The 19,606-nt window shown below is 48.3% G+C and overlaps 1 protein-coding gene across 1 annotated transcript; it reads right to left on the bottom strand.

The window, feature by feature from the left end:
• Positions 1-7,200: 7,200 nt before the first annotated feature.
• Positions 7,201-11,926, bottom strand: LOC142559439 (uncharacterized). Its single transcript, XM_075671029.1, has 2 exons — positions 11,309-11,926; positions 7,201-7,564 (listed from the first exon to the last, which is right to left on the bottom strand). The coding sequence occupies exons 1-2, from the start codon at positions 11,534-11,536 to the stop codon at positions 7,313-7,315; spliced, it is 480 nt and encodes a 159-aa protein (XP_075527144.1). The 5' UTR covers positions 11,537-11,926; the 3' UTR covers positions 7,201-7,312.
• Positions 11,927-19,606: the final 7,680 nt, after the last annotated feature.

Below are 19,606 nucleotides of genomic sequence, written 5' to 3'. Positions count from 1 at the left end.
TGCAGTTAGAAGTGTGGCCTCTTGAATACACATTTCAGGAGTGCTGCCAAGAAACTGTATCATGGTAGCCACGAGAACCGCGTCGTCGCGACGAAATTAAGCTATAGAAGCTCGCCAACGCTTCGCTAATCTGCGCTTTGTGAATGCGGTCTCTCGAAGCAGTAAAGCTGAAATGGGGGAGGTTTCGGCTGTATAGATTGTTTCGGATAAACGCCCCTGTCTATAAGCACAAAAGTAGCGCAGGAGAGCTGTTAGTTCGCGCTGTGTGTGGTGCGTAATGCGTCTCTTTATGAAGTCGTTCCGGTGTTGGTACCGTGCACGACAGCGCGTTTATGCGGAGATGCTGTAGCAGTTTCTTGAAAATGGTGGCCCCGGCACAGGCATTTGCATACCGCTAAGAATGGCGTCTAGAACACCATTATTAATCGTATTCAACTTTATGGTCCACAGCTGACTGTTTTCTACGAACATTACTAGAGGGAACTCCGGCGCTGGTGTCTATGTAAGCTGTAAGCGTGGCTGTTCAGTCCACATGGGAATGATGGTTAGCACATGGTTGTGCCCAAACTTTCTCCGACTTCAAACAGATTTGTTAATGCAAGTTGATAATTTTCAAGACAACACTGTGCTAAAAATGTCGCCATAATCATGCATCCATGCAGAGTCTTATTGCTTTCTGCGTTCACAAAAAGTGGTATTGTTTCCCAACTTTAGACCAATAAAGGCACACAAAGCGTAGCAGGTAGAGCCACTAGAACGTACGAAGCCACAAGCAAGAAGATCAGACAAATCGATGCATTAACCGCCGTTCCCATGGCCACTGAACGAAAGCAGCGCCAGAGTTCCGTCTAGCAATTCCGCTAGGAAGATCTATGGTTCATGCATTGCCCAAATCAATTTTGGCCGCTGATTGAGCACCTTCGAGATCGCCCTTCTTGACGTGTGCGACGGCGACGCCCGCAAGTTCTACAGGGGGGAGCGCGCGGTCTTGGTCAACGCCGCCGATTCCTCGGGACCTGCGGTGCAGAACCACGCGCACGGAAGTCATTGACGCCGGGCACCGCCACCAGGTGCCAGCTTGATTAAACAATCGGGCCTCCAGGGAGCATCCCGTGGACGGCCGCGGAATCCGGAAGGACGACGCCACCGCAGCGGTTTCGATTTGGGTCAAGGAGGACATCGGCACGGCACCGTCACGATGCTTCGTGATGGGACACAAGAACAATCTGGCGCCGATATCGCTCCACCACCCCATTAGTAATCATGGGCAGTACGTCATCCCTAATCGGCACGACAAGAGAACGTGCTCATCACTTTTATTGCCATTTGTCGGTTAAACACTCTCTATCGTTTTCCATCTCGGCGTTCCTCCGTGGCGATGAGAGGTCTAGTCTTGAGAACTGCTCAATTACTCAGGCCTTTTTCATTGTGTTAAATAAACCGCTGTTGCTTACAAAATTTTGGCTTTAGCCCGAGTCCGCGTAACATTTTAGCAGCAGTAGTAAGCATAATTAATCAATGAGATCATGGAACTGATGCAAGCGCTAGTCGATTTGCGGTGCACACGTACTTGCATTTGTGAGTTGGATGCGTTTCCCCCATGCTCTCAGTTTCTAAAAACGTTGAATATGCAGGTACTTTTTTTTTCCTACTTTCTTTAACGACAGAGCACGGAGGTGCCACTGTATCTTCGCTCAACGTCTAGACAGCATAACCGACTACTGACAATGTCACCTGCCTATAGTATCGTAAAAGCTTTACTAATGTCACATAACTCGCACTGATATCGTTAGAAGAGTTGTTTATGAATGGCGTCATCACGTCTCATAACCACAATGAATATAGAGATGGAGTGTCGCGAAGCTCGAGCTCATCGTTAAACCACCAAGACGTTAGAAGCAGAGTGACGTCATGTAACGCGTCCTTCGAACGTTCAGGCTGTTGATTACGGCAAGACGTCACATGGAAATAGCAGTTTGCTAGTGCGGTAATGATTCGAAAAACGAAACGCTGTAGCCTCGAATCGAGGCCAAACCCGCTCACGTGGTAAGCTTGCAATCCGACAAAATGTACTGCCACCATTCTAGGAGTCGCATGTAGGAGTTAAGTGGTAGTATCACTACCAACGTCATTAAATTGAATCATCATCATCATTATCAGCCTCGTTTTTTTACATATCACACAAGTTGGTCTAAGAGGTTGAACACTCACCTTTACCATTTCACGCAAGCAAGTCCACCTGAGCCACGACTGCCTGTCAGATCGACACCATTTTATGCATATAGATTTACTGACTTCAGCACTCCATGTGATCCTTTGCCTCCATGAACTGCGCTTTCCTTCCTTTGGCCCATAATATATAAATAATGCAATTAGCATTCTTAGGATACTTCTCGCACTTAGAGGTATCTATGTACAGAGATAACCATTTTCTTTTCTCGCCTACTCGGGTGGCTGGGTATGTCACAATCGTCATAACACATTACGCACATCATTACCAATTAAACCCTCATCATAAGATATATTCCTAACCGCATTAACGTTGCCAATCATCTCCAAGGGATCGATGCGCCGCCGGCTTTTTTCCAAGAGACCACGGGTTATTTGTTCTACGCATTACATGACAAGCCCAACAAAGCTTCCTCGTCTTAATCTCAACTATATCCTCCTCAAACAGCTCAGGGACAAAATCGCTTTTCAAACGGGTTTTTACCGGCTGCTATGTTACGAACGCGAAAACTCTTACTTATTTATTTATTTATTTATTTATTTATTTATTTATTTATTTATTTATTTATTTATTTATTTTAGTCACGGTTAGATGTGGAAGACAAAAACGAAGAGATCTTCGTTTTTGTTGTCGTAAAATCTACTTTTCTTTCCTCAAATACAGACGCGAAAGTGTAACATCGCAAGAAGCAATCGCGCCGAGCAAAATAAACGCCTTTCCCGAGCGCGACTGTCGTTCGCACTTATAATAGAGCGTATACCACGAGTACACAGACGCCCGCGGTGGCAGGCGGAAGCGGGCGCGCGATGCGCCGCAATTCCTTTCTCGCCTCGGCAACCCAGAAATAAGTGAGCCTCTTCTCCACCGGACGCACGAACTCGCCGATCGTTTCGAGAGCGACCGCCTAGTCGACGCCGTCGAAAGCTGCACGATCTCATTAGCATACGCGCCGCACGCGCGCTCCCACGGCATCTCTGGCGGCAAGAAGCGAATGCGCCAGTCAATACTAAACGCGCGCACGAATGCATGCCTGCAGGTAAAAGCGAGGCACGCAAAATGCCCCGACCGCTTCTATAGCCTCTGCCTGCCTAACAGCAGGCAGCGTTATACACTCGGTCTCACTAAATCCGTGCACTGGAGTCAAAACTAGGGATGACGCGAGCCAACCGAAAACTAGAACCAAGAGAAGAGCTCGTTCACTCTGCACCGCTAATCCTCTCGTGAGCAGCAACTGAACGGATGGATCACGGATGGATTAGCGGGTGGGCTCAGTGGGGCAGCGGCCGAAACCACTTCCTAGTTCTCGTTGCTCCCCCAAAAGGCGACGCAAATTCACGCGTTTCAGCGATGTGTGCCGGTGTAGCTGACCATACTTAGCGCGCAACAACAAGAAGTACCGTGCATTGAACGTGCTAAAAGTGGATCCGTTAAGTCGTGCCGCTTCAGGAAAGCCCCTGATGGAGAAGGGTTGAAGACTGCGTGACATACGCCTTGTCAAAGGTTTTGTAGCCAATCCGCGAGTAACAAGACCTGTCGCCAAGCCATTTAAGTATTGTTCTAGGATCCTGCATGTCTATCTGATGCACAAAAAGTGAGAACATCCCTGCCCCTCTGAACCTGTGGTGCTTTGGCACTATACTACTTTGTTCAATACGGAGACCTGCCTTTTTTCCCTGCACATTGTAAAACAAAAAAATGTTTTTTGCGCGCACCTCTGCTCGTTTCTTGCTGAAACTTCGAAGCAATATCCCGTTTTACGGTCTGTAACATGCAATAAAGAGTGAACTTACCTTCGTCTGCGCCCTTTGAATTAGTAATGTTCAAAACGTGTCAGCCAGGTCACTTCCGGCGCTCGTAGTACAGCAAAGCATGACCTTCGAGGTTGCCTTCCAATAGTCGCGGATGGTGTGATGTAAACGCCAAAAGGAGCGTGGGCTAAAGTAATTCAACATTTTTTTGTTCTTTTTTTAAACTAGGAAAGTAAAAGTGCCAAATAGTGACATTAAACTATATAGAGTCTGAGCCATTAAATATGATCTTGCTGCGAAATTTGAGAAAGAACAGACAAGCAATAAGCTCAAAACCTTCTTTTTTTTTTCTTGTGTGCAGGGATAAACGTAGGTCTCTGTAGAAGCGCAGCAAAGTCAGGTACGGCCACGTGCACAGTTGTTGAAGACTACTTGTCACGAAGACTGTACGAAAGCTATACGAACGCTGAGTCATCTCAGCCAAAGGCTACACACAGCAGAAAGAGAGACCTCTGAACTGAATTGATTCGCTTACAAGATGCATGCAACGCAGACGGGAGGCAGTCAAAACACAAACACGTGACGTCATACAGCGTGGTGTGTGGAATGGGTGGTAGGGGGACAATGACCTTAGCGTCAACACATCTACGTATATAGGCAACGCTATAAAAAGAGCCTTACAGGTGATGCTGTAAGATGTACGGAAAAATAGAGAGTTCGAATGATGCGACAACGCTACAACCACCCACGCACGTCACGCCTGCGTGCTTTACAGCAGAACGCCGCCGGCAAAAAAGGATCCTCGTTAGGCCTACAAGCGTGTCTAATACGGGGAAGCCGGCGCGTTGCGTTTTTGTTTTCCCGGAGTCGCTCAGGGTAATCCGTCCGCCGCGGGGCCACCTAGAAACTTCGTGCGCCGCCTCGCTTTCGTCTTCAAAAATAACCGCCGCTCTTCACAAACTCGACGGAAAGCGAAAGGGGGGTCGTGTACAGAATGAACAGACGGCGCAGGAACGATTGTGCGTGAGGTTAAGCTCGTCCACCGCGTATGTACGAGCGTTTCTTTTCTCGTTATTCGTTATTCACTCTGGCCAACCGGATTCGTGCCTTCTTGTACGCGTGCTCGCACTTCCAGGTCAAACGTTCGCGGCAGCACGTACCTAACCATAACCGGAAGCCAGAAGAAGCGTGGTGATGTTCGTTGCTGTCGTTGAAGCCCTTTTGAACTGGCCGTGTCGTCTGCTGCGCGCGCTTAGTCTGTTTTGCACGCTTCGTCTGCTGGGACTGCCTTCTCCGGTGTGCGGCACATTTATGTAGCGCAGAGCGGGTGGATTGACGTGCTGTCCGTGTTTGGATAGCTGGCATGCAGCGCCAGAGTGGCCGGTTTCGGAGTATAGGGCGGACACGGGCTGTCGAAAGCGAAGCAGCAGTGCGGAATTCGAACATCTTACCGCACGCCACTAAAGAAAAGGCACGGAGCTATCACTCAGCCGTCAGGAAACGGCAGGCCACCCGCGCGCTGGAAATTCTAGTTCTTCCGTACCTTGTAGGAAGGGAGAAAGAAAGGAAGAGGAAAGGTTCTTGTTAATCTCTGCAGACTTTGCGCAGTGACTCCTGAATATGCGGAGTTGAGTATTGATATCGTACGTATAAAGCACGCAGCTTTAATATCCAGAAAGATAGCGCCGATAACGCCATGAGGTGCGCATGAGTGAAGTCATCGCTGCGACCTCACAGCGTATTTGATACGCGAACATTCCAATTACCGGGTTTAACGTCCAAAGAGAGGACATTTTAATTTGAGAAAAGCCGAGAGGTCGGAGGGAGAAGCTTTGTATGTGACCTGCTACTCCACGTATACGGAAAGGGAGAAGGGGATGAAGAAAGAGAGTGCGGATGGACGATGAGAGTGTACACACTCTTAACGTAATGTAGATTTGACTATCACGTGTACCAACAAGCCCACGTTCGTGCTCACTGCACTCCACAATGCGCAGGTGCCTCTCACGTAGTTCTAGAGCCCGGGAGGGGCGACCGCTCTCTGTTAAAAATGTCAACAGCGCTCTTGTTGCTCGCAGTGCACATTGACTGCTCTTCCATGGCCATAATTTTCTACGCTTCGAATGAGGTATGTCGTGCGAACCAACCAATCAGACGTTAAGTGTCTGACGTTCTGTGCGGCAACCAGCGCAGTCGCAAAGGATGCTCGCGATCGTCTCCGTAGTATTACATCACTGACAGTTGTCATTTTCGCCGCCCACCTCTCGAATACAAGGCCATGTGAACGCCACGCCGAGCCTCAGCCGTCGTTGTGTGAGGCTGCAAATCAATTTCCACTACCAATGGATATTTCAGGTGTACCTAAATCTAAGTGCGCCAACGTTGTTGCATTGTGCCTTCGTTGGAATTATGTTGGCGCGACCGGGAGTCGGACAAGCGACCTCGCGCGCAGCAGCAGAACGCGATATAACCACGGCCTCGGGTACGAACAGACTCTCGGGTACGTAACATGTCGCGGTTTGTGGTGTTCGTCGTACCGACACCACTATTGTCGTCGTCGCGGTTGTGGTAGCGGTGTGCCTTTGCGGAGTGTTTTCATCCATTATGTACAACATTAGTCGGTCGGCGCTTATTGTCCTGAGCGCGTGAGTGTGTTCTGGTGTCTCTTGCATATATTACTTGTTTTACGCAGGCTAAGAATAGCAACTCATTTCGTATACCGTAGTTAAGACACGCCCCACTGTAAGTACTATACTGTGGACTATCGATCATACCCGTATTTCAAATGAAATGACATACAAAACACCAGGTCGTTCGTCTATCACGCTATTTCTCTGAACTAGTATTCACCGATTCAAAATTTTACCTGAATTTCTTAAGACTGTCTTTATGTTCTGCGTCAGTGGGGTTTCCTAATGAAATGAGCGAATAATGAAGCTTAATTCGGAGGAAACGAACTTAAATATGCTTCCCTTTGTGATCTCGATACGCATGATATCTCTCGGCACAGCACTCGCCAAGTGGCCACTGTGTCAATAAACGTCAAGTGACCCTAATACGTACCTTTCTACACAGTGTAGGTAAAATCTTAATGAGGTAAACTAGAATTTCATAATTTCATACTCCGTCCGCCATTATTGTCGTTGTAATTGTTGTAAACTGACACATAAATGATGAATAAAACGCGAAACCAACACAATGTACGCTCAGAAAACTCGGCATTAGCATAAGAAAGAATCCGTTGAGACTGGTAGACTGGAGTCGTAAATTTAGAACAAGAAAAACTATAGGGGACGAGTGGTGATGGATACAATAAAGTAGCGCCGTCTATCATTCAATGGGCGCCTTCCGGTTTGTTCTCCTTGGGAACTTTCTGAGTGACCTTGGTCTCGAAGATGGTCGGGTTGTAGGCGAGCAAGAAGTTGACCAGCAGGCCGATGCAGAAGCAGATGGACACCGTGGCCGACACGATTAACTCCCGCGTCGAGGAGTGGATGCGCGTCTCCTTGATGAACACAGCCGTCGCTGGGATCATTACCACGCACAGAGACAGGTACAGCAGCCGGTAGAGAAGCGAGAAGGGAACCTGTTGGAGGTAAGCGCAGTCTCGCTGAGAATATTGCTGCGATGTATTTCGGAAACCAAGAGCACGATAAATCGAAACACAGTGAAAGTGATTCCGGTGCGTAGGACTCATCTATCGATTGTTGTTGATGTCACTGCAAGAGCACGTGAATGAAGAGTCGTCTGAACACTCATCATCGTCAGTACAATCATGGCATTGTCATCGTTTTCGTGATCCTCACCAGCTTCACCAGCATGGACATCAAGCAGAGCGCCATCCTGATATTTCGCTGCTCCGACCCAATGTGTGCGCGTCAGGACGCCTTCTAGCGCCCTGCAAGAAGCCCTGACATACCTGAGGGCCAAAAACTGAAGTACAGCGAAGTGTTTAGGAGTGGAATAAGAAATACCCTTTCGTTTGATGGAAATGAACAAGATAAAGTGGATCAGATGGTGCTGATCAACGCTGTGACAGTGAAACTATGTCAAAGGCGGCCTTTTCACCCTTAGCGTGTCGTATGTGGCCAGTGGAGCGTCATCGCGTGGTGCCGTTAGCGGCGGCAGATATGAGCAACCGGAAATGCTGAAAATGCAAATGAAAAGCCCTCGTAGTAACGCCCCCAACACGCCGCCTCTTCGATAGTGCGTTCCTTTGATATACTGGCATTCAGTCGTTCGAAACCTTCGCGTGCCGCTGTCTGCTCACTGACGCGTGATGGCGGCAGTAAATGAGTTTTACAGTCCCGCATTGTATACACACAAAAAAGTGATTCACGACCACAGACCTTGACCGGGAATGCGCTGACAAACACAGCCGTAAGTTCATGAGGAGGCAGACGTTTTGCAGCTTGTTGGCTTCTTTCGTATTAAAACTCGCGTGGGCTTTGTAAGAAAGGGCTGAAGGTTTAGTGCAACGTTATAAATGAGTAGTAGCGTTAGTGTGTACAGAAGTACAAGTGCGGCGGATAAGCCAGCATTGCAGAGATGGGTGTAGTACATTTATTTGCCTAAAGTCAGTCTTTCCTACTTCGAACTAATTTCTGACTTTGCAGATTATCATTCTGAACAAAACTATGTGTTGTAAACGCAACGGTTCGCAATGGTTAAGCGCTTGGGCAGCCAATGATTGCCTTTCAAGCGCTTAAGAAATTATTTCTTCATCTATAAAGATAAAGAATGATAAATAACGCAACAAGAACGCATGAAGCCCCAAACACAATTACACATATCAATGTGATATACATACACTACTCCCATGGTTGTTGAACAACTTCAGCGTCAGGAAGCTCTCTATAGTAAGTTTTGTAGAAAACTATGTCATCAACCATCGACAGGTTATTTGACCAGAGATTGTCACGTGACAACAAAAATAGACGTAGACCTGCAGGGGACGCTAGCGAAGGTATTCACCCAGTGAGACCCGTACGTAACGTGCACCTTCCATAAGCGTGCTTGTATTTAAAGTAGATGGGAGCATCAACCGGTCAGTAGAGATAAACAAGAGACGTTTAGAATATTGGTGGATAAAAATCAGGGAAGAGATTGATACAATTGGACCCATTACAGGCACAGGTAGCGGTAAGAGGTAGGTAAAGAAGTTTTGAGGAAGAAAAGAATGATTAAGGAAATGTATACAAAAATGCTACAACGAAAAGCATGTATAGCATACCTGATTAACTTAAGCAGGCTAGGTGACTATTTGTCACCAACTTGTTTCAAAGGGGCCGGATGCCAATAAATCATCTCCGTCATGATGATCATCACGATGATCATCAATAGGGTTACAAGATAAAAGTTTGCAGGCAGCGCCATTCTTTTATCTAGCCGACGTCCTGCTTATCCTCGCTTTCCGCTGCCATTGTCCATGAGTGATTGACTTGTGCGGTCACGTGGCCGTTCCAAAATATCGCACTGGTCTCAAAGGTTCTCACAGGTTCTCAAAGGTCTCAAAGGTTCTCACATAGCATGGTTGACGCCAACACACGCATGAATGAGGACATAACAAATAAGCTAAGTATGAATTTTAGCGTACTTATAATATAATATTTAGGCCGATTTACCTTAGTATAACATTCCGGCCGATCAATACTACTGAACGAAGTAGTGTAGTTATTAAATATAGAAACAATATAATAAAACAAGTTACCAATCACAAGTTTCTAAGTGTTTGGTTTAATGAAAACCTTTCATGGAATGTTCATGTATATAATTTACGAAAAGACTTGAGTAAAACTATAGGATGTCCTTATAAAATTACTAATTTAATGCCCACGTGGCTCAAAATTTCTATATACTATGCTCTTATTCCAAAATATCATATTGTATTCTTGTGTGGGGAACCACTTCATCTGGAAACTTATATCTTAGGTAGGTTGCTTGTTCTGCAAAAAGAAAAAAGAAAAAGAAAGCCCTTAGAACCATTGAAGGTTATCATGGTAGACCGCGGGATTTGCCTACAGAACCCTTATTCAGGAAACATACTATTCTACCTGCACATCAAATTTATTGCTATCTTCTACTGCAATATATTCACCAAACAAACTTTATACACCCCTCTACCTGACAGGCCTGCCATAACGTAGAACACGTAGAGCATTAGTACCTATCACTCGGACTAACTATACGAGAAACAGAAATTAACCTTTCAGGTATCATTTGTCATCAACCAAACTTCACTATATGTGCAATTCGCGACTTCAGCAAAGGTGCTTAAAAATAATACGAAGCAATATTTGAATGAATACCCTATATAGTTGCACTCGCTGTAGTATTGTACACGGTGTATGACAAGCTTTTTAATATATTTTCTACGCACATAAATATTCAGTTGTATTGATGCCTCGTCATAGTTGTTTTCTATGTACAAAACCAATATATTTTCTCTTGTTTTATATCAAGTTGTGAATTTGGTTTACAAGCATATTTTGTAGTTATATATGCAGTGTATGTGTGTACTGCTGTCTGTAACAGGGAGCCAAGGCCCAGTCAGGCCTTCCGCCTTTTGCCTTAGGTTCCCCTTTCATTTGATAGAAATAAACATCAAATGCAGTATCAGAACGAGTATTGATAATAAATGTAGCACGACACAAGCTATAAGTAAGATGGCTTGTACGTGACGGCTCGGATGCAGCTTCTCAGCGTGATGGCTCTCCAATACGGCTCCTAGGATGGCGTCGGTGCATCATATTCACTACCACGGGTAACCTGCTTCCAGGAAGGAACGAACGCTTAAGAGAGACCCCCTGCCTTACCGGATCTGTTGGAGTGTGTTGGAGGCGCGCACGAGACACCAACGGACGCAAATGCTCCACCAACATGGCGCCTGAGATGACGACAGTGCAAGTCACCTAACGCACGCATGTTGAGAGGCATGGAACCCTTCTGGGGCGCTTGCGGCACTCCATGTAGGAATAGGATTCGAGGAGAAGGGAGCGGGAAAGAAAGAACGATGCTGCCTGGAAACTTATCTAGGGACCTCTCCTCCTCTCTATTCATTAGAATCCTCGTAATATCAGGGACCTTAGCAAACAAAGGTATATAGGAACTGATACTTAAGCCAGTTGTTTGAAATGCATGTGATCATGCAGTGCTTTCGTTCCTTCTTTTCTGACATTGATTGCGTATGTATGATTGCTTTTAGGTGCGTATTTATTAGTTCAATTATTTCCAATAAAGTCTTGTTGTGAGTTCAGCGCCTTGTTTTCCTGGTCCTTCTTTGTATACGTCTTGTAGTTTGCGCTTCCCTTCAGGTTACGTATGCACCCACCTCTGTGGAGCCGAGCAGCACGGTGAGCAGGAGGAACGATGCGGCGAAGACGGCGGTGAACGTGCCCATTAGCATGATGAGCAAGTCCATGCGCAGCACGTACCAGTCGTGGTTGCGGTCGTAGTTGACGGCCATCAGGTAGAAGAGCTGCACCAGGCCCACGATCACCTCGAACATCTTGAGCTGGCCGCCCGAGGTGCGCAGGTAGCCGAGGTAGTAGCCATGCATCTTCGTCGCCTTGTTCGCGGCGGAGGGAGACTCACCAGCACCGGGGCGTACGCGCTGTGGCGAGATCCTTCTTCTTCATCGTTTACGCCCTACACTGTGCGTAGTGATGCCGCCGAGCCAGCCGGCGTGTCGAGCCTGACTGCCGAGAGCCCGGCGTAGGCCCGACGCCACTACCACGATGGAATAGGCCTTCGGCTTGGGAACAACGTATTTGTTGTTCGCTCGATGGTAATCATAGGTATTGTCTATTACATCATACCCAAGGCGCAAATCAGTACTACAATGATGATGATGATTACGACCCCGAGGATGACGACGACTTTTGTGCTGGACCCTTTGAACTGGTGATCCACTGACGCATTTCAAGAATGCCTCTCCAAAGTATCGATAATGATTATGCAGTGTTGCGAGAATGAGTTTGCACAGTTGCGAAAATAAGTATATGCGAAGTTTTGTGACTGAGAGATTGAGTCTGCGAAGTTCCCAGAATTATTGAGAAATTTTGACAATTAGCTTCCCACGTTTCGGAAATGAGTCTTCACAGTTATGAGAATAAGTTTGGAAATTTTAGAGAATAAGTCTGCAGAGTTTTGGGAATGAGCCTGCAATGTTTCTGGAATAAATCTTCAAAACTGCGACAATGAGTCCGCGCAGTTCCAACTATGGGTCGCGTTTTGATTATGACGATGATTTCCATACTGTGGCGCATACCCATAACGAGGGACTGACCAAGAAGCGAGCGGTCACATATAAAATAAATGAGAGGAAATTACAAAAAACAATCTCGTGTACGAGATGTCGCATTGCGTAGCACGAGTGCTGAGTGCGCGCCAGTTTCCTGTCAGCAAAATACGCAGGAATGCAATGGGCAAAGTTACAGCATTCGATTAACCGCTTCACGAATAGCGTTATTTGCCCACTTAAGCTGTTTTTAGCACGGCCGTCCGCCCGCCCGTGCTAAAAACAGCTTAAGTGGGCAAATAACGCTATTCGTGAAGCGGTTAATCGAATGCTGTAACTTTTCCCATTGCATTCCTGCGTATTTTGCTGACAGGAAACTGGCGCGCACTCAGCACCCGGGCTGAGGAAGAAGAAGACGCCGTTCGAAACGGCTGCGCTCACGTCGGGCTACGCATGTTTGGTTTTTCGGGCGGACCACCTTCTGGGACCGGCCCGAAACGATCACCACTGTTATATCGTGCATATTATTCAGTACGACAGAAATGAAGACATCCTCTGTGTTTATTCCATCTTCTTCCTCCCCCTCGGGCGGCTCCAAGCGCGCGCCTGCTCATGGCGCTGCGGTAGGCAGCGACGCCTTATATAACATATCCCCTCGTGAAAGAAAAAAAAAAATTGTCCGTTACTTCCTGATGTAATCATGCAGCTTCTTTGGTGTCTTCTTGTTGCGGGCGCTTCTCCTCACGCGCTCTTCGCAACTTGGCAAATTACCTGAAGCTTTTTGCGTGCGCCCTGCAGCAGGTGGTTCAGGAATCAGGGGTGCCTTATCTGCGCTTGATGTGCCAGGTTGTGATGAATTGCTTACAGCCGCACTAGTTGAGTGATCGGATGCCGGTGACCAGGTCATGACAGCAGTGGTACCTAATTTCATTCTGCTGATAGCTTCAGGGTGAACGGCCGCTAATTTGGAAGCATTGCACACCCGCCCATCCTCCAATAGGTAAGAGGCGGGTCCGCGCTTTCCAATAATTTTCTTGGGCGCAGAAAACTGGGAAGATAACTTCCCATGAACTGCAGGTAATTTAACCCGCACGTAGTCACCCACGGCGAAGTTGGGTTCCTTGGCACCGCGTTTTTGATCGGTGTAGCGCTTCGACGTCAGTTGCTTGTTCTTGATGCGCTCTCTCAACTGCTGTAGTGCTTTTGAAGGGTCATCGGTGAAACATCTGTCAGGAAATCCCACAATGTCAAGTCTGGTGCGAGGTTGGCGTCCATGAAGAAGAATAGCGGGTGCAACACCAGTAGTCGCATGAGGCGTACAGCGATATGTTTGTAGGTAATCGAACATCGCTGTTCTTATCTCACGACGTTCTAACAGGGCTAATTGAATATAGGACTTTAATACCCTGTTAAATCTTTCCACTAAGCCGTTAGCTTGCGGGTAATACACAGAAGTGTAGTAATGGGCGATTCCGCGCTCTGTCAGAAAATCTTCAAAACTCGCTGAAGAAAATTGCGGTCCATGGTCGGATACGACACCACGGTAGGCAGCGACGCCTTATATAACAACCACCATCTCCAAGAAGTTGTCCGGCGCCTGTGGAGACCAACTGCAGGTCAGTCGGACCATATTTCGGCGTTTTACGGCCGATTTTCCACCTTCAGAACGTGCCGAGCAGCTAACCCTAACTTCAGTTAGGAGAGCGGCGCCGGCGGGCGAGCGCACATTTGAACATGGCGGCCTTAAGAACTCCGGCTGCGACATCGAACCCGCGACTTATTACAACGTCGCGACTTGAAGAACAGATGGATTTCACTGCATCTCAGGTGGGTGATGCAACACCGCGCCACGAATGCAATAAGGCAGCCACGATCAACAACAACATGCAAAGCGCTACCGTGGTCAACGAAACGACCGCAGAAGCCGGATGGGAGCGCGTTCTTTCCCTGAAGGAAAAGAAAAATCTCGCTCAGCAGCGCCGCTCCGCGCAAGGAAGCGCACTCCCATCAGGTTCGACTACCAACTCGTCCAAACCCATGGCGCATCGCGGGCACCCACGACTGAAGCGTCTTCCGCCGCTACCGAAGAGTGACCTGAAGGTGGTCATCAGACCACACCAAGGGCTACCACTCAAGAATGTTACCAGTCAGGCACTGGCAAGAGCCGTCATGGAGGCGTGTGAGGACAGAACCACTGACAACAATTTTATTCTAAGAATCAAGTCAGGTTCGAACATTGCAGTGATATCCACCCCGAATCGCGATACGGCCAAGGTCATGCAAGCCATTAAATCCTTGAACATCAACGGACGACAACACCCGGTCAATGCGTACGTTACGGCAGGAGAAGACACGACGCGGGGAGTAATCCACGGGATAGAAGCACACACCCCTTCTGACGTGCTGCGATCGAACCTACGTATCCGAACGCAGGGACTGGAGTTGATCGACGCAAGAATGATGGGCGACTCACAAAGTCCCTTGCTCACCTTCTACGGCAGCCGAGTGCCAAGGTGTGTTTATTAGTTCGGGGGAGAGAAACTCTGCACACCCTACCGAAATGCGGTTCAATTCTGCCGTACCTGTGGCACCGTGGGACACCGCACCGACGTATGTCCACAGCCCGACGTACAGGTGTGCCGCTCGTGCGGGGTGCGGGAGCCTGCCGATGGACACACGTGCACACCCAAATGCGCCATTTGTGGGAGTGATCATCCAACGGGTGACCGCCGATGTCCCAAAAGACTAAAGCCAGTCAGGCAGGTATCAAGACCACGGCCAAAGAAACCAACGAAGACCCAGCTACGGTGGTTCGCCACTGAAGACGAGGACTCCGAGCTGGAATTCCTTCCGGCCATGGATCGTCGCAGCCGCTCCAGAACCCGCTCGCCGTCGCGGGGCCGATCTTGTTCCGGGCAGCCGGGCCAGAGGAGACGGTCGGCATCCCGACCCAAGGTGCCTCAGCAGCAAGATCAGACAAAAAAGAAGGAGGCCCCAAGAAGCAAGTCACCAGGGATCCTACTGGCATGCAGCACCCCACAAAATAATCAGGTGAGCTGGGCGCAAGTCGCATCTCCCACTGCCAATGCTAAGATTATACCTACACCAATCACACAAAACCCAGAGTACAAGAAAATAGTAGAAGAAAACAAAATACTTCGAAACAGTTTAGCCGAGCTACGAGCCGAGTTTGAAGCTTTTAAGCGCACGGCAAACAACAGCACATCACAGCAACCCATACAAATTGCGGACCACACTTCCAAATCACCACCACAAACATCACTGCAACAAAGTACCGCCTCCAGCACTCATTCGTTAACGCTGGAACAGTTAGCACAAAACATGCAACTAATGTTCGCAGAGCTACACAAACTCAAACGAATGGTAGAGGATGTGCAAACAAAAGCCGCAGCCGTACCCCGAAAGAGGGTCAGTCAAAGTCCGGGAGCTCCTACCAGGACACCGAAAGCTATAGAGCACACTGATAGCGACAGTAATATCCATGGATAATATGGCAAACAACACAAAGACCGGACACATTGAAATCTGGCAATGGAATTGCTGCACGCTACGCACTAAATTGGCTAATTTCACGCACTACATAGAATCGGCGCCAATCCCTCCCGACGTTATCTGTATTCAGGAAATAGGGAAACAAAATCAAAAACTCAAAGGGTACGAGCTTTATGCTCACCCTGACTACCCTCAAGTAGCCACCTTTGCCAAGAAGGATGTCGCGATTAGCATAAATTATTTTTTCCGGGAACCTATTCAGCACCAGATAATCACGATTTGGCCGCAGAAAAGGGGCAAACCTAAAACAATTATTGTCAACGTTTATAGTTCTCCCAGAGAAAAACAGGCGGATTTTGAAAACGTGGTGGCCACCGCGGTGCGACTCGCTCAAGGTAGGGACAAATTAATATTGTTAGGCGACTTTAACGCTCAACACTCAAACTGGGGCTACAGTAGAGTCAATCCCAAGGGCATATTGTTAGCAGACGTTGTAGAGCGCTACGGACTTTTCCAGCTAACTCAACCGGATCTCCCAACGCGAATCGGAAACAGCGTGTCCCAGGACACTTCCCCCGACCTCATGTTCACCAACAACGAAAGTGAGACGCGATGGACGAACCTCGGTGAAAACCTAGTGTTGTGGTCGTACCGCTGGTACGATTTGTTGGGAACTCGGCGCTGACGCCCGTTGTTGCACCTGGGTCGCAAGCCCCAAGGGTAGCGTTGGCCTGGCGGCCTGGGGTACAACTGGAAGCATCCGAAGGTCCCGGCAAAGCATGAGTCGACTGGTAACAACAAAACAACTTGTTTATTCTTACATCGCAAAGAGTTGGCGGTCAGGTTGACCGAAGTAGAGAGACGGGAGTGCACTTTACTCAACAGAAGAAATCGGAGCCCTCCCTTTTGGCGTCCGGGGGCAGCTGTTTTTATACTCTCGCAGTTGAGGGCAAGAAGGAACCCCTCAATAGACGAGCACGTGATTGTACAATGGGATAAGGTGACGCATACTGTCGTAGCGCCGCCGGTCGGGCACAAAGACTGGGAGGAGAAGGTGACTCCTACTGTCGTATCGACTCCGGTCGGGCACAATGGCTGGGAGGAGAAGGTAACTCCTACTGTCGTATCGCCTCCGGTCGGGCACAATGGCTGGGAGGAGAAGGTAACTCCTACTGTCGTATCGCCTCCGGTCGGGCACAATGGCTGGGAGGAGAAGGTGACCCCTGCTGTCGTAGCGCCGCCGGTCGGGCACAATGGCACATACACTCACACACGCACATGAAGACACGTGGCATCGGAACATGCCTGGACGCGCTTGGCGGGGAGCGTAGCGGCGACGCCGAACGGGCCAAAATGTCTGCCGCTTTATTGCAGTCGCGCCGGCTAAACCGCGCGTCGTTGGCGAAGCGTAACAGACCGCCCCGCCGGGGGAAGGAGATCCCGATGGACAGGGGACTGCATCCGCTGTCCGGAGGGATGTCGCTCGATGATGCTCATAACCGAAGTCGGGCGTCCCTCGACGTTTCCTGAGCGCAGCGCACAGAGAAGGCCTCGTTCTCTCGTTCAGGTTCGCACAGGACACTGCAAAGTGACTTCGGGAGAGTTCACATTCTTGTTCTCGTTCCCGGCAAGCGTTAGAACTACGCTGAAACTCAACCGTTCAGTCAGCAAGCACGGCACAACCCTCACTAAGCCCTGCCAGGCTCTTTCCCCTTTTATACCACTGCCTAGTTCCTTACAGTAGTCTAGCATCACTCAGAACGCGTCCACAAATTGGAAAATTGCACTAGAAAGCATATCATCACTTTGAAACACTAAACAAAAGCAATATGTTAAAAAATCCTGCCTCAGGAAGAAAAACATCAGTAACAAACAATTTTGAGGCTGATTCCTACGTTAGGGGCTTCGACTTAAGCCATCGGCGTTACCGTTGAGACTCCCCTTTTTGTAACGCACCTCAAAGGAATATTGTTGCAAAGCGAGGCTCCAGCGCAGGAGGCGGCCATTTTTGGGAGAGATGGTCTGCAGCCATTGGAGAGGGCAGTGATCCGTCTCAATGATAAACCTCGAGCCGGCTAGATAGCATGACAATTTCTGAACGGCCCACACGAGACATGCACACTCTTTCTCGGTGGCGCTATACGCCTGCTCACGACTGGTCAGCTTACGACTAGCATACAGGACGGGGTGTTCTACTTCTCCATTTTCCCGTTGGCACAGTACAACGCCCATGCCTCGCTCACTAGCATCGCACTGAACAACGAACCCTTTTGTATAGTCTGGCGATCGTAGCACAGGCTGGCTTGTTAGGGCACTCTTTAGGGCGCTAAAAGCTCTTTCCTTTGTCTCGTCCCAGACGACTGTTTGAGGCTCTGTTTTTCTTAGAGCATCCGTCAGGGGAGCCGCGATATCAGAGTACCTGGGGATGTACCTCTGATAGTAGCCGGCGACACCTAAGAACGACCGAATATCGGTCTTCGTGCGTGGTTGCGGGAAGTCTCGCACAGCGGCCACCTTTATTTCAGAGGGGCGGCGACGACCCTGACCAATCACGTGACCGAGGTAGACAACCTCATCATCATCATCATCATCAGCCTGGTTACGCCCACTGCAGGGCAAAGGCCTCTCCCATGCTTCTCCAACAACCCCGGTCATGTACTAATTGTGGCCATGCCGTCCCTGCAAACTTCTTAATCTCATCCGCCCACCTAACTTTCTGCCGCCCCCTGCTACGCTTCCCTTCCCTTGGGATCCAGTCCGTAACCCTTAATGACCATCGGTTATCTTCCCTCCTCATTACATGTCCTGCCCATGCCCATTTCTTTTTCTTGATTTCAACTAAGATGTCATTAACTCGCGTTTGTTCCCTCACCCAATCTGCTCTTTTCTTATCCCTTAACGTTACACCTATCATTCTTCTTTCCATAGCTCGTTGTGTCGTCCTCAATTTGAGTAGAACCCTTTTAGTAAGCCTCCAGGTTTCTGCCCCGTAGGTGAGTACTGGTAAGACACAGCTATTATATACTTTTCTCTTGAGAGATAATGGCAACCTGCTGTTCATGATTTGGGAATGCCTGCCAAACGCACCCCAGCCCATTCTTATTCTTCTGATTATTTCCGTCTCATGATCCGGATCCGCCGTCACTACCTGCCCTAAGTAGATGTATTCCCTTACGACTTCCAGTGCCTCGCTGCCTATTGTAAATTGCTGTTCTCTCCCGAGACTGTTAAGCATTACTTTAGTTTTCTGCAGATTAATTTTTAGACCCACTCTTCTGCTTTGCCTCTCCAGGTCAGTGAGCATGCATTGCAATTGGTCCCCTGAGTTACTAAGCAAGGCAATATCATCAGCGAATCGCAAGTTACTAAGGTATTCTCCATTAACTTTTATCCCCAATTCTTCCCAATCCAGGCCTCTGAATACCTCCTGTAAACACGCTGTGAATAGCATTGGAGATATCGTATCTCCCTGCCTGACGCCTTTCTGTATTGGGATTTTGTTGCTTGCTTTATGGAGGACTACGGTGGCTGTGGAGCCGCTATAGATATCTTCCAGTATTTTTACATATGGCTCATCTACACCCTGATTCCGTAATGCCTCCATGACTGCTGAGGTTTCGACTGAATCAAACGCTTTCTCGTAATCAATGAAAGCTATATATAAGGGTTGCTTATATTCTGCACATTTCTCTATCACTTGATTGATAGTGTGAATATGGTCTATTGTTGAGTAGCCTTTACGGAATCCTGCCTGGTCCTTTGGTTGACAGAAGTCTAAGGTGTTCCTGATTCTATTTGCAATTACCTTAGTAAATACTTTGTAGGCAACGGACAGTAAGCTGATCGGTCTATAATTTTTCAATTCTTTGGCGTCCC

The sequence above is a fragment of the Dermacentor variabilis genome, chromosome 10, assembly GCF_050947875.1.
Source record: "Dermacentor variabilis isolate Ectoservices chromosome 10, ASM5094787v1, whole genome shotgun sequence".
NCBI lineage: Eukaryota > Metazoa > Arthropoda > Arachnida > Ixodida > Ixodidae > Dermacentor > Dermacentor variabilis.
Note: the sequence above shows the minus strand (reverse complement) of the source record. Positions and strands in the feature narration are given on the sequence as shown.